Raw genomic sequence first — 13,782 nt, forward strand, 5'->3', positions numbered from 1 at the left:
GGAGTGCAGTGGCCAGATCTCAGCTCACTGCAAGCTCCGCCTCCCGGGTTTACCCCATTCTCCTGCCTCAGCCTCCCGAGTAGCTGAGACTACAGGTGCCCGCCACCTCACCCAGCTAGTTTTTGTATTTTTAGTAGAGACGGGGTTTCACCGTGTTAGCCAGGATGGTCTCGATCTCCTGACCTCGTGATCCACCCGTCTCGGCCTCCCAAAGTGCTGGGATTACAGGCTTGAGCCACTGTGCCCGGCCTTGACTTTCATTAAATACTTCTAGGGTGGCAAAATTCTTTATCAAAAACAGTAATAAAGTGATGCAGTATTTGTTTTCATCTCTTTCCCCGCCTCACCAAATTTCTTCAATAATTTATGTGGCAATATTAAAGCTTTATGATTATCCCACAATAATCTCGTAAAATTTTGGCTTTTCTGCCCATGTTATAATGGAAAGTTTCTCCCCAGACTGAACATGGAAAAGATACTTTACTTGCAATTATAGTCAGCACACAGAAAGTGTACTACTTTGTTCCTAAACATGATTGTGAACCATTTATTAATTTGAATAGAAGGCTATGCTTTTAAAATATTAAACTCCATAAGCACTAATTTGCTAAGTTGATTAGGGAGCATGTTGATATATCAGCTTCAGCTCCAGAAAGCAATTAGTAAGGATGTTTTGAGAACACTGTTGTATGTAATCGGATTTTTAAAATCCATTCATCACTTTCCAAGAATTATCACTGTATGACTGGAAGGACGTGTGGCTGTGAAACCTGAATCTGGTTTTGTATTGTTTTGAGAATGGGTTGGGGTGGAACAGGAACAGGAGGAGACAAAGAGCAAAGTAATTTTTTAGTGGCTGGGAGGAGGATTTGGATCCATCATGGAGTGATGAAGAGAACAAGGCTTTGGGATCACTCTTTTTTTAAGAAATAATTTTTTTTATTGTATATTTTTAAGATACACATGATGTTATGGGGTACATATAGATAGTAAAAAGATTACTATAGTGAAGCAAATTCACATATTCATCATCTCACAAAGTTACCCTTTCTTTGTTTTTGGTTTTGTGATAAGAGCTGTTAACATTTTACCTGGTTTTGAATTGGGGGCTCTGCCTGTAATCCCAGCACTTTGAGAGGCTGAGGCGGGCAGATCTCTTGAGCCCAGGAGTTTGAAACCAGCCTGGGCCACATGGCGAAACCACATTTCTACCAAAAAAAATTAGCCAGGCGTGGTGACACATGCCCGAGTTGCAGCTACTTGGGAGGCTGAGGCAGGAGGATTGCTTGAACTCAGGAGATCGAGGCTTTAGTGAGCTATGATTGTGCCACTGTGCTCCGGCCCGGGCAACAGAGGGATACCCTGTTTCAAACAAAACAAAACAAAACAAAAAAACAAAAGACTAAGGGTCACAATTATTAAGTAAAAGGTATGCTAAAGTACTTAAAGCAGTTCTTAGGACGTAGTAAGCACATAAATGGTGGCCACAAAGATAATGTTAGCAATTACTTTCTTGCTTTCTTTTTCAAGATCTTTTTAATATTATCATATAACCTTTTCTAAGGACTCCATTATTTATTTAACTAGTTCTCTGTTTTGCCATTTTAAAAATTATAATAGTGTATAATAGTGTAAATAGCACTTTTTTTTTTGGCCTGTAGCTATCTATCTCATTTTAGGAAGAGTTCTCATATGGAAATTACAAGTTTTGATCAAGGAATAGATACTTTTAAAAAATCTATATTGCTAAATGCTTCCTAAAAGAATTGTGCCAATTTACAGTGTGTAACACAGCATGCTACTTTTACCACACTGGCAAAATTATTGAGTTTAGTTAAAATTAGTTTTGCTATTTTTGATAAGTGAAAAGTGATGTCTTATTTTAATTACTAGTTTAGCTAAACATTTTTTCTACATTTTATTCTTCTCTTTTTCCTGTTACATTATTTTACTATATAGACATTTAAAAATATTTATGGATTTAAATTTGTCTTTTATGATGTTTTTCTTTTGCTTCTAAAATGCCTAGAAAACTGCCCCCTCTGTAGAAGTTTCATAGGAGTCAATTCTGTTATTTAGTTAAAAATACCATTTTATTGTTAAAATGGTCTTTGATTTATCTGTGATATATGGTAAGAAGACCTAAGGTTATTTTTCTTCAATACTAAAGAACATTCTTTGAACATTTTTATTAAACATTAGGGCTCCCTTTTTTTCCCTTGATTTATGATACCTTATCACATATACAATTATATTGGGTCTGTATATGAACTCTCTATTTATTCCAAATATTTTTTAACCTAATAAACATCAAGACTAGTAGATTTAGAAGACTTTTAAGATGGTGACAATCTTTAAGAGGATTGCTTAAGAGAGGGAGATGGAAGAATCAGTATTTCAAATGTGTATCCTTTCTCACTTGTGACAGTGATTCTACAAGAGCAGAATAAAATGGAAAACGGCTAGTTAAAATGCTCTTACTGCCAATTAATACTGGAAATCAATCAATTATCTTTGTAATTCCAAGATGAGGTTCTGTTTTTTTGTCCAATAGTTGTAGGTAATGGTTTCTTTCTGTCTTATTTCATTCTAATTAGATAAAGGATTCATTAATATCTTCCCCATGATAAACACTACAGTATTTGTAAATGATGGAGAAAATGTAGATTTGATTGTTGAATATGAGGCATTCCCCAAACCTGAACACCAGCAGTGGATCTATATGAACAGAACCTTCACTGATAAATGGGAAGATTATCCCAAGTCTGAGAATGAAAGTAATATCAGGTAAGAAACAGACCTTGCCCTAGGGGATTACACATTACCCCCTTTTCCACTGGGCTTATCAGATTATTTCTCTAACCCGTAAATCCACAAGAAGATACCTGGTAAAGAAGAAAGTCTGGGGCTGCCTCCTGTGTCCTCATCCTAGTATTCCATTTTGTTGTGTGTTTAGAGCATGCACATGTGTGCACACACACACACCTGTGTGCCTCAGTTTTCTCACTTGTAAAATGGGGGACAATTTTCTAGAGATCTGAGCTTAGCTCAAAGCAGTAACTGGCATGTACTCAGGATACAGCAAGTCTCTTCAGAGAAAAAGGGAAGTTAATACTTATAATTGTTTCTTAAAGTTCTAAGAAAACTAAGAGCCAAATAGCTTCGCTTCAGGCAATGAACCCGTGTTCTTTTACATTAGACCTCTCATTTGACCCTCAAAACATTATAGTAAAAATAGTAGCAATAGTAATACTTCAGGTAAGACATAAGTGCTTTTTTCTGAAGCATGGTTCTAAGTACTTTACATATATTCACCCCCTGACCTGAAGCCTCACAGACATTGTGAGTAGGCATTCTTATTTCCCACCATTTTTGTAGAGGAGGAGACAGAGGTACAGAGGGGTGAAGTAATTTGACCAAGACGGAATGGCTAATAAGGGCTAAGTACCTGGATAGGGTTTTGCTCTCTTTTTCCAGTCAGGACTGTTGACTGTTGGAAAAATATGGGTGATAGATGATAGCGTCCCGGGCCAAGGACTAAAGGTTGGAGGGAAGACGATAGATTTGGGAGGTCTCCGGGTGATTGAGAGGGCAGGAGAGGCAGGGAGGAGTTGAAGATGGCTTTAGGTTGGGTGGTGAGAGACCATACCATTCAGGGAGAGGAGGAGGAGGCGGAGGGGCAAGTTTCTGAGGAAAGACAGTGACTTTGGTTTGTGGTTTGTTGGATTTAAGATTGATAGTGGGATCTCGAGTGGGATTGTTCAGGTAGGAAGTATATGAGGTCAAACGCCCTAGAAGCAGAGCCTGAGACAGGGATTCTGAGGCAAGTGACTTATGCAGGGAGAGAGAGACTGACCAGGGAGTAGGGCAGGAGGGGTTGGGGGGAAGGGAGGCAAATAAGGATGTGGCTCAGATGACCCCAAACCTCAGTCTTATCCAGGAGCTGAGCGGGGCTTTTGCACCTCTCTGGCTGTCAGTCACTTACTGACTGTAGACCTGGCTGTACAGTCAGCTTCTTCCAAGGACCGCGCAAGAGCAGTCCTTGGGAGAAGGCTACAGTCAAGGGTTTGGGGGTGTGAAAGTAGCTCTGTAGAGGAGGCATGGTGCAGAGAACCCTGCACTGGAGGTAAAGACGTGAAGGTTGTGGGCCAGCAGCGAGCAGCTCTGTGTGAGAGAGTGGGCTGCCCAGGGAGCTCGCACAGTGTGAGAATCAAAACACCGCCTATGGCAAGTTGGTGTTGTGGCCCATGTGGATCGTGTGTGTCGTGGGCTGCCCAGGGTGACACATGTACATCGGAGCCCCTGCCAGTAACCCTGACAGGATGGTAGGGTGCTCAGTGTACACAGCCCTATATGGCGGCCTTGCAAGAAGTCAGAAGCTTGAGCAGCAAATACTACCAGGAGCACTGAGAATCTCCGGGGTGGAGGAAAACCAGGAGATGGGGGTGTTGCAAGAAGGAAGGTGAGTAGCGTGGACCTCGCTGAGGGCCCAGAGTGTCTGTGTGAGGGCAGTGAGCATGTGCATGCAGAGCAGGCAAGTTCAGGACACTGTGGAGAGCAGGCTCCTGCAGCACCATGGGCAGGGGAGGAAGCGGTATGGGGACAGCCCGGAGTGGTGGGGGAAGGGGGAGGTGGTGGGCCAGTGGAGAGGCTGCAGCCTCTGTCAGGTTACCTTTGTGCTTAACGTTCCCCACTCTGTGTTCTCTCACAACAGGTGTTTGTCCCAGATGGAATATGTGTGTGCGTGTGTGTGTCTTTGTTAACGTGGATTTTGCTAATATTTACTGAATTAAATGAGTTATATTTTTCCTCAAACAGGCATAGATTTCCAGGTAGAAACTGAAAAAGACATGCCTTCCAAGGCAGACTATCCACAGGTGATTGATTAATTGTCTTTTCTTTGTAGATACGTAAGTGAACTTCATCTAACCAGACTAAAAGGCACTGAAGGAGGCACTTACACATTCCTAGTGTCCAATTCTGACGTCAATGCTTCCATACCATTTAATGTTTATGTGAATAGTAAGTAACATGAAGGGCTCCTTATCTTTTAATTCTTTATTCTTTTAAAGTTGTGGCTCGTGTTTGTAACAGCTGCAAGGACTCAATTTGTGTTCTATGTAAATAACGTTTCATGATAATCCTGACCTTCACAGAGACTTCATGGTTTGGTGGTTAGAGTGTGTCAAAAAACCAGTTCTTGTCCTACATTTCACTGACCACAGGACCTTGTAGAAGTTGCTCAAATTCTGTGTGCTGCCTTTGAAGTAAACAAAGGAGCCATAGAAGTTGACCATAACAGTTGTTTGAGGGAAAATGTATTATTATTGATTGTTGGAATGGGGGGCTAATGGTTGAATAGGAGCTGAATTACTGTATTAGGAAAGAGATGCTATTGAGCCCTGACATGATTTCTTTGTTACAGTGCCATCTCTTTTGAGGCTGTGATGTTATTTGTGTTTAGATGGTTCTTCCACTGAGACAAATGCAATATTGACAGGCCCATGGCTTACTACTGAGTACCATGTGGTATGTGGGAGAAGGTAGCAGATGGTTTAAGATGAGAGATGGGCATGGCCATGGGCATCTGTGGGGTCCCACCCACCCCACTCCTACAGCCCACCACTTCTTAGAGAAATATCTGCTCTGAAGTTGAGGCCAAGGGAGCCCGATCATGAGCTAGAGCTTTTGCCAAGTGCAGGGCTTCTTCCTGGCTCCACTCTGGGCCCTGTGTGCATTTCCAAGGAAGGTGCCTGCCACACCATACCTGCTAGGGCAGGGGAGGCCCCCAAAGACTAGAAATTCCAAGGGAGTGGCCCAAGAAATGACTATCAGAATTGGTTTTCCTGGGTGTGTGGAGGATGAGGAGACACCTGGAATATTTCATAGAGAAGAGCTTAGGAGGTGGGCACTTTGTGTGTGTTGAGCTATAGGGAGTTGTGGGAACGAAGGACTGGGGCCAATTCCTTGTCTTAAAGGAGCTTACTTTCTGTACAAAGTGTTGTGGTTTTGGTTTTTTTTTGTTTTTGAGACAGAGTCTTTTGCTCTGTCTCCCCAGCTGGAGTGCAGTGACATGATCTTGGCTCACTGCAACCTCTACCTCCCAGGTTCAAGTGATTCTCCTGCCACAGCTTCCTGAGTAGCTGGGAGTATAGGCGTGCCACCACACCCAGCTGATTTCTGTATTTTTAATAGAGATGGGATTTCACCGTGTTGGCCAGGATGGTCTTGAACTCCTGACCACAAGTGATCACTTGCTTCGGCCTCCCAAAGTGCTGGGATTATAGGCATGAGCCACCGCTCCCAGCTAGATGTTTTATTTGTTTGTTTGATTTTGAGACAAACATGTTTTTGTTTTCAAACATGTTGACAAACATGTTGAGCCAGCGTCTGTGTCTGTCACCCAAGCTGGAGTGATCTTAGCTCACTATATCCTTGTACTCCTGGGCTCGAGATCCTCCTGCTTCAGCCTACCAAATAGCTGGGAGTACAGGCATGTACCACCACACACAGCTAATTTTTAAATGTTTTTTAGAGACGGGGATCTTGCTTTGTTGCCTAGACTGGTCTTGACCTCCTGGACCAAAGCGATCCTTCTACCTTGTCCTCCCAAAGCACTGGGATTATGGGAGTGAGCCACAATGCTCAACCTGTATGAAGTGATTTTACATAATTGTCTTTTTTGATGCTACAGCTCAGGAAAGATGGTAGAGTGGGTGGTGTGAGCCATTTATAAATGAAGAAAAGAAATAACTGGACAGATTTTTGATTGCTAATCCAGAGTCTTTTGACTATATGAGCATTTCAAAAATTGTGTTTTCTGAATAAGACATTCATACGAGTTTAGATGAAGAAGGTCACATTCATGTAATTAAACACACATCTTTATTACTGGGCCTTCCCAGAATCCTAACGTGCTGATGTGACTTTGCCGGAGGGGGCCATGGGATAGGAAGTATATATCCCAAACTTATTTGATCACACAGTTCTCCCTTTCCAAGGGAAACATTAATTATTATCTGAGGTCCAACAAACAGTTTTGATTACATAGCATTTCACTGGCCCTCAATTCAAGTATCTCTAGATTAATTTCAATGTGAATCAGAAAGTAATAGTATATAGAGGCTGGACGTGGTGGCTCGCACCTGTAATCCCAGCACTTTGGGAGGCCGAAACAGGTGGATAACCTGAGGTTGGGAGTTCGAGACCAGCCTGGCCAACATGGTGAAACCCCTTCTCTACTAAAAATACAAAAATTTAGCTGGGTGTGCTGATGAGTGCATGTGATCCCAGCTACTTGGGAGGCTGAGGCAGGAGAATCACTTGAATCCTGGAGACAGAGGTTGCAGTGAGCTGAGATCGCACCATTGCACTCCGGCCTGGGTGACAGAATGAGAGTCCGTCTCAAAAAAAAAAGTTGTGGTATACAGAGCTTAGTATATTACCCATGGACAAAATTACTTGCTTCTGAAAAGTCTTAATGTTCATCTCGTTTAAGGGATGACTGGAGGTAAATCCATATCCTTGCAAGCATAATATGCATATTCATACAGAATTTTATTGTGGCTGCTCTTGTGTGATGCTTCTCAACCTTTCTATGGTAAAAGACTTTCTTTTCTAAGATTCCCAATTCATTGTGGATCAATACTTCTTGTAAAATATAGTAAAAACCAATTACTAGAAAAGTGAAATGAGAAAGAACAGCGATATACAAAATACAAGCTCGGGTTTTTCTATGTTTTAGATTCAATAGATATAAAAATTACTCTCTGTCAAATTGCTCCTCCTCAGGGCTTCTTCTGAGTTTCTTATTTATCTCCTATGCACCAGCAACAGCAGACCGTGGGTGGGCCCACTCCACAGACCTCACTTTGAGAGCTCAGTGGTTGGGAATTTTATAAAGCAAGGTGCTTTGTTATTGCTGTTTCCCTGGCTTTAAGTCCAAAGGGGCATTTAGATGTGTCTCTTTTCCTCCTTTTTCATGCTTCCATTTGCCAGTGTGTGGGCTGCCAGTTGGTCATGAGATACTGACCTCAGGAAGGTGTTTCTGACTTTTCTGTGGCAGGGATAAAATTGCTACTATTTTACTTACCAGGCTAATTTGCCATTCCAGCAGGCTCAGTTTTAATCAGTGCTGCTGGCGAACCCATGCCTATTTGAAACTAAATAGGATATGTTGTTAACCTTCCAAAAGGATATCTCCTTGGATTCCCTGTAGGTAGGAGGCCTTTTCTGCATTCTGGAGTGTGGGTCTCTTAATACCCACCCAGCACTTCCTGAGGTCCCACTGTATTTCACTGGATATACAGATGAGGATCATGTTGGTCCTGACCTCAAGTTAAGCTCTTCAGAAGGTCTTTTCCTTGATGTCAGTTTGTTACAAATAGCAAATTGACAAAGGCATTTATTTCACTTTCTTAACACATTGGATTTCTTGATTGCCAAACGTTTGGACAGGGGTAGTAGCATTTATGTTTGAGCTTTAAACGGTCTCTGAGGTATGTCACAGTTGCTCTTTACAGATATAGTTAGCTGATTTGTTTGTTGATTTTTTAATTGAAAAAATTCTAGTTAACATTATTATGTGGTAGTATTCTTTTAAATTTTATTTCAATAGGTTTTGGGGAACAGGTGGGTTTTAGTTACATAGGTAAGTTCTTTTATCGTGATTTGTGAGATTTTAGTGCGTCTGCCACCCAAGCAGTGTGCACTGTACCCACGTATAGTCTTTGATCCCTCACCCTCCTTCCACCCTTCTTCCCAGGTCCCCAGAGTTCATTCTATCATTCTCATGATTTTGCATCCTCATCGCTTAGCTCTTGAGGCAGGATTTTTTTCATGTTAAATTTTAAAATCAAAAGCTAAAATAATTTTACAGTTTTAAACTTAGGATAGTTGTGGCCTTTTTGACATCATGTTAGCTGAGCCAGTTACATATGTAGGTGTACTGTATGGTTTATTTTGTAAATAAGCTCAGCTTCAAGGACAAAAGGGATTGTGTTCTGCAAAAATCAGAATTGATAAAAATCAGAATAATGAATGCATAGTGTTAGTGCCGAAATTCAGCCTACTTTTACTCTGTGACACTAATGCATAATTGCTTAATAGATTCATCTGCAAGAAATGCTAGTGAAATCCTTGATTTGGCCTGGTTAAATGTTTGGCGGTTGAAAAATCTATTTGTTTTGAAAATTCCACATGAAAATTTTAGTATATTGAATGTGGGGAAGGGGCATGTTTTAACTGCTTATATGGTAGACTTTAAAAAAATATTGTGCTCTGACAATTTATGTTAAGAAAATCAGTATATAACAACATGTTAAGCTTAAATGTTCTAATACTGTTTCTAACCTCTCTAATCAAGCCGTGATTTACATGGATGTGTTGAACTGACTCAGTGACATTTAAGGTGGTTTATAATGGCCAAGAGCTATAACATGGTTGCCATCTTTGAGAACTTCTAGTGGAAACTGATAGGAATTTTCATTAAAAAACAAAGCAAAACCAAAAATTAGTGATTATATCTGCATTGAATTTGCATTACTCTAATTACTTTTGGAATTGCTTTTCCAAGATGTGCATAGAAATCAAGTTCTTAAATCTGAAGTGTTTGATATCCTTCAGTGAAAATGGTGATTTGTTTTTCTTGGAAATGAAAATCAGGAAAAAAGTAGAATTTTGAAACCTTACCTCAAAGTGCTTTCTTAATAGGCATTACCCTTTCCAAAATAATTGGAAATATTAGAAAAAATGACATTGCCAAGATGCTATGGGTAGCTTATGCTACTTATTTAGGAACTGATGGCCTCTTTGGTTATATTAAATGTCACACAATGAGGTTTTTTGCCAGATCCAGGACAAATAAAAGGCCAAATATGCACTTTAATCCTAATATATCCATTTGGCCTTTTTTCCCACTCCATCTCGTATTTCTTGAATAAATAAAAAACTTTATAGTGGACTGAAAGGATAATCAGTAAAGTAAATATTTTGTAGGTTTATTTTGGCTTTAATTTTAAATACCCATGTGAATCCCGAAGTAATTTACATAATTGTAGAAATAAATTATGATTGATATGATAAGCCAGTTGTTTTTCAAACCTTTGGAATGATTTTAAGAAGATCCTGTAACCTTAAAGTGGATAGTTCAAAACATGATCTGGTAGCATTTCCAGGGCAGTATTATGCATTTAAAATATGTGACAAATGGTATTTAGGGATCATAAATAGATCTCTTTCCCATCTTAAAGGCTTATCCTTTAATGACAAACTTCAGCCAGTGCAGTGGGAGTACTGTGATCCTCACGTGGTGGTGACGGGGAGGCAGACATTGAGAACAGAAGGGCTCCCCTTGATCATTAGCCTTACATAGGATGCATTTAATGTTGAGCTAGATTGAAACCCAAATGGCTGCTGAAGTGCACCAAATTAACTCAGAAGTCACCAATGTCACTGCATTTATGGAAGGGTGTTAACAGGGAGTTGAGAAACAATTTAAGGAAATGTTAAATAATATATTATTTCTAAATCATTGCATCATATAATTAACATCCTATCTGTTGTTAGCAATTATTTATAGGTCATACAGTACACCAAAATCAGCCAGAGCAATAACTCACCCAGGATAAGGCCTCTTGATGAGAAAGATACCCTTTGACCATGTTTGCAAAGTCTGGGCTGCCTTTTAGTATTTTTGGTCATAGTTAAATCCAGTTACGGATGGCTGAACCAATTCTAGGGAGAAACTCCTGCAGATAAAGCACATAGCCAACTAGCTTTTGGCCAGCCAACCAGAAGTGATCACAGGTAGACTACTGTCAGTGCATTTGTGTTGCTGTAAAAAAAAAAAAAAAAAAGCCCGAGGCTGGGTGATTTATAAAGAGAAGAGGTTTTATTTGGCTCAGAGTTCTGCAGGCTGTAAGAAACATCTGCTTCTGGTGAGGGCTTCAGGAAGCTTCCACTCATGGTAGAAGGGGAAGGAGAACAGGCATCGTGTGGCGAGAGAGAGAGAGGAGAGAAAGGGTGCCAGGTTGTTTTTAAAACTCAGATCTCGAGGGAACTACTAGTGCGATAAGTCACTCATTCCCTCTAGGACAAGCTAATCATGAAAGAAAGATCTGTCCCCATGACACAGACACCTCCCATCAAGGCCCCACCTCCATTATTCAGGATCAGTTTTTAAACATGAGATTTGAAGGAGACAAATATTCAAACTGTATCATAGACCTGGGAGGTCAGCCATATAGATGACTTCACCTGTTTGCCAGCTCTCCGGGTCACCCACCTGACTGGAATCTCCAAGTACCCTTATCCAGAGTAAAATAATAATGGCAGTCTTGCCTGCAAGGACTGCTCAGATTTGGTCCTTAAGGCCACTGCGCCCTTCAGGAAGATCCTCACAAAAAAGAGCGAAGTTACTAGAACTTCAACTTTTTTGGAAGATGGAAATGTCTTCCCACCACTTAACCTATTAGCTTTTTATTTCCATTTTTTAAAAAAATGGTAGGACCTTTCAAAAACATGCGTGTCCAAACCATACTTGTGTTAGAGGCCACAAATTTGAAGATTTGCTGTTGATTTTTGCTTGAAAGTCTTTGCTTTTCAGTGTTTTCCCCCATTAGGTGGATTCTATTAGAGAGACTTCCTCTTATATTAAATAATTAGAATTTTTAAACATTAAATAAAGTGCTGAATAGGACTCCTTTCTGATTTATTTACTTGCTTTTGAGAGTTTGCTGTAAGGCTGCAACAGTAACTGGAACATAGCTTGGTTTGTGTGAACATTTGTATACCGCATATGTTTTTAAATTAAAACAGTTTTTTCTTATTACAAAAGCATTATGTGAAGGGTAGAACAATTAGAAAATGTAAATAAGCAAAAATAAAAATCATTTTAAGTTTATTTTTACTTTTTATGTTTCTTTACTTTTTATGGATTACCATGACTAATATTATTTATTATATATTCCTCCAGACCGTTCTTTTTTTAATAAAAATGAGATCATATTGCTTTATAACCTAGATTTTTGGCACTGCACAACAAAAGCATTGTGAATGTCTTTCTATAACATCATTTTGGCATCTCAGTGTATGGATCTTTTATAATTTCTCTAGCCCATGCGTGATGCAATTTTGAGACATCCGGGAGTGAGGTGGGACTTTGAAATGATGTGACTGAATTTTAAAAGAAACTTGTCAGATGATTATTTAAAGTTTATAATTATCTTGTTTAATCTCTAACGAGTGACCTTGCTTAAGTGACTAGAAGTTAATAAGGTTATCATCTGTCGTTATCTTTCATGCCCTGTGTCTTCAACATATGATATGGTAGATATACTGTGCTATCTTTCAGGATAGTTCTAAATTAAGGAATAATTTTCAGATCTTCTTAGTGTGGTAACTAATCTATGTAAAAATCATTGCTTGTCTTTTCACATTAATCTTTTTATAGATAATATGTGTTCATTTGAGGTATCTGACAGTGTTTGAACTCTGTTTTTATTTTCTCTTCCTGAACTTGAAGTGAGATTTTGTTCTCCAATTGCTTGGGAATTATGAATGTTGTTTTTGATGTGACACTCTAATATCTCTTTCTCCTTATAAAGAGGATCTCTGTGGAGGCAAGAATTGTTATAGATGTTTAAATTGGAAAAAAAAAAAAGATATAATGGCAACCTACTTTTAAAGTAGAACTTGATTCTCTTCTGTTCTGAAAAAATTTAGCAGATGTAGCTCTGAACTAAGCTAAACATCTTCCCCTCCTCAAAGGTTGGTGTCATTACTGTTCCTCCCTATCTCATAAGAAAGTTGGTCTGGTGGGTGTGTTGCTAATTTAGGGGCCTTGATGTAAACACTGAACCTGTAAGAGAACTAGGTAACCTGTCTGGATCCATAGCCCTTGGTTGCCCCCGTTTGTGTGGTTTGGCTATTTTTATATATTGATGGTGGAAAAGCAGGAGAAACAGGTTTAGGTATGTAGCCATATAAACTTCTGCTGGAATTGACTCTAAACTTGGATACATAGACTTTGCTAAAAGCATTGAGTGGCCCCTTTTATATTGTGGAACTTCCACTCTGTGAAGATTTTCTTTTCAATTGAGCCACTTGTTTTTACATCAAATTAGCTTCCTTCATTTACAGATGTATGCGAGGTCACCTGTAATGTAGTGAAATTTAAATTAATCCATGAATAGGGACTTAATGTTTCCATGGGCATTCTGTCAATACTCGTCTTCTCCACTTCTGAATTATGTGGCAAAATGAATTAGCTACTTTTCCAGAATAGGAAAAAGGAGACTTTGTCCCATGCCTGCACTCCTCGGCAGCAAGCAGAGTGGAATTGTGATGTGTGTACAGGTCTTCTTCCCCACGGCTGGGTGATACAGCAACAGTGCTCCTGTAAATTGAACAGTGATTCTGGCTGAAGAAATCTCTCTCCAAGTAGTTTCATCATTTTTCAACATAATCTCGCGATCGGGATATCTTTTTGATTGCTGTTTAGAAAAGGGGTTGTTAGAACTATAGTCTGATGGCCAAAATTGGCCTGTAGCTTGTTTTTGTTTTGTTTTGTTTTTTGCTTTTGAGACAGAGTCTTGCTCTGTTGCCTGAGCTGAAGTACAGTGGCACAATCTTGGCTCACTGCAACCTCCACTTCCCAGGTTCAAGCAGTGCTCCTGCCTCAGCCTCCTGCGTAGCTGGTATTACAGGCACCCGCCACCATGCCTGGCTTATTTTTGTATTTTTAGTAGAGACAGGGTTTCACCATGTTGGCCAGGCTGGTCT

At 39.8% G+C, this 13,782-nt stretch overlaps 1 protein-coding gene across 3 annotated transcripts in view; it reads left to right on the forward strand.

Moving 5' to 3' along the window:
• Positions 1 to 13,782, forward strand: part of KIT (v-kit Hardy-Zuckerman 4 feline sarcoma viral oncogene homolog) — an 83,699-nt gene that overhangs the window by 47,581 nt on the left and 22,336 nt on the right. For all 3 annotated transcript variants that reach the window (XM_011961702.1, XM_011961701.1, XM_011961704.1), the window contains exons 6-7: positions 2,598 to 2,787; positions 4,907 to 5,022. In XM_011961702.1, coding sequence (XP_011817092.1) covers positions 2,598 to 2,787; positions 4,907 to 5,022 — 306 coding nt within the window. The remainder of the gene's footprint in view (positions 1 to 2,597; positions 2,788 to 4,906; positions 5,023 to 13,782) is intronic.

The sequence above is a fragment of the Colobus angolensis genome, unplaced genomic scaffold (assembly GCF_000951035.1).
Source record: "Colobus angolensis palliatus isolate OR3802 unplaced genomic scaffold, Cang.pa_1.0 Scaffold566, whole genome shotgun sequence".
NCBI classification, from domain to species: Eukaryota; Metazoa; Chordata; class Mammalia; order Primates; family Cercopithecidae; genus Colobus; species Colobus angolensis.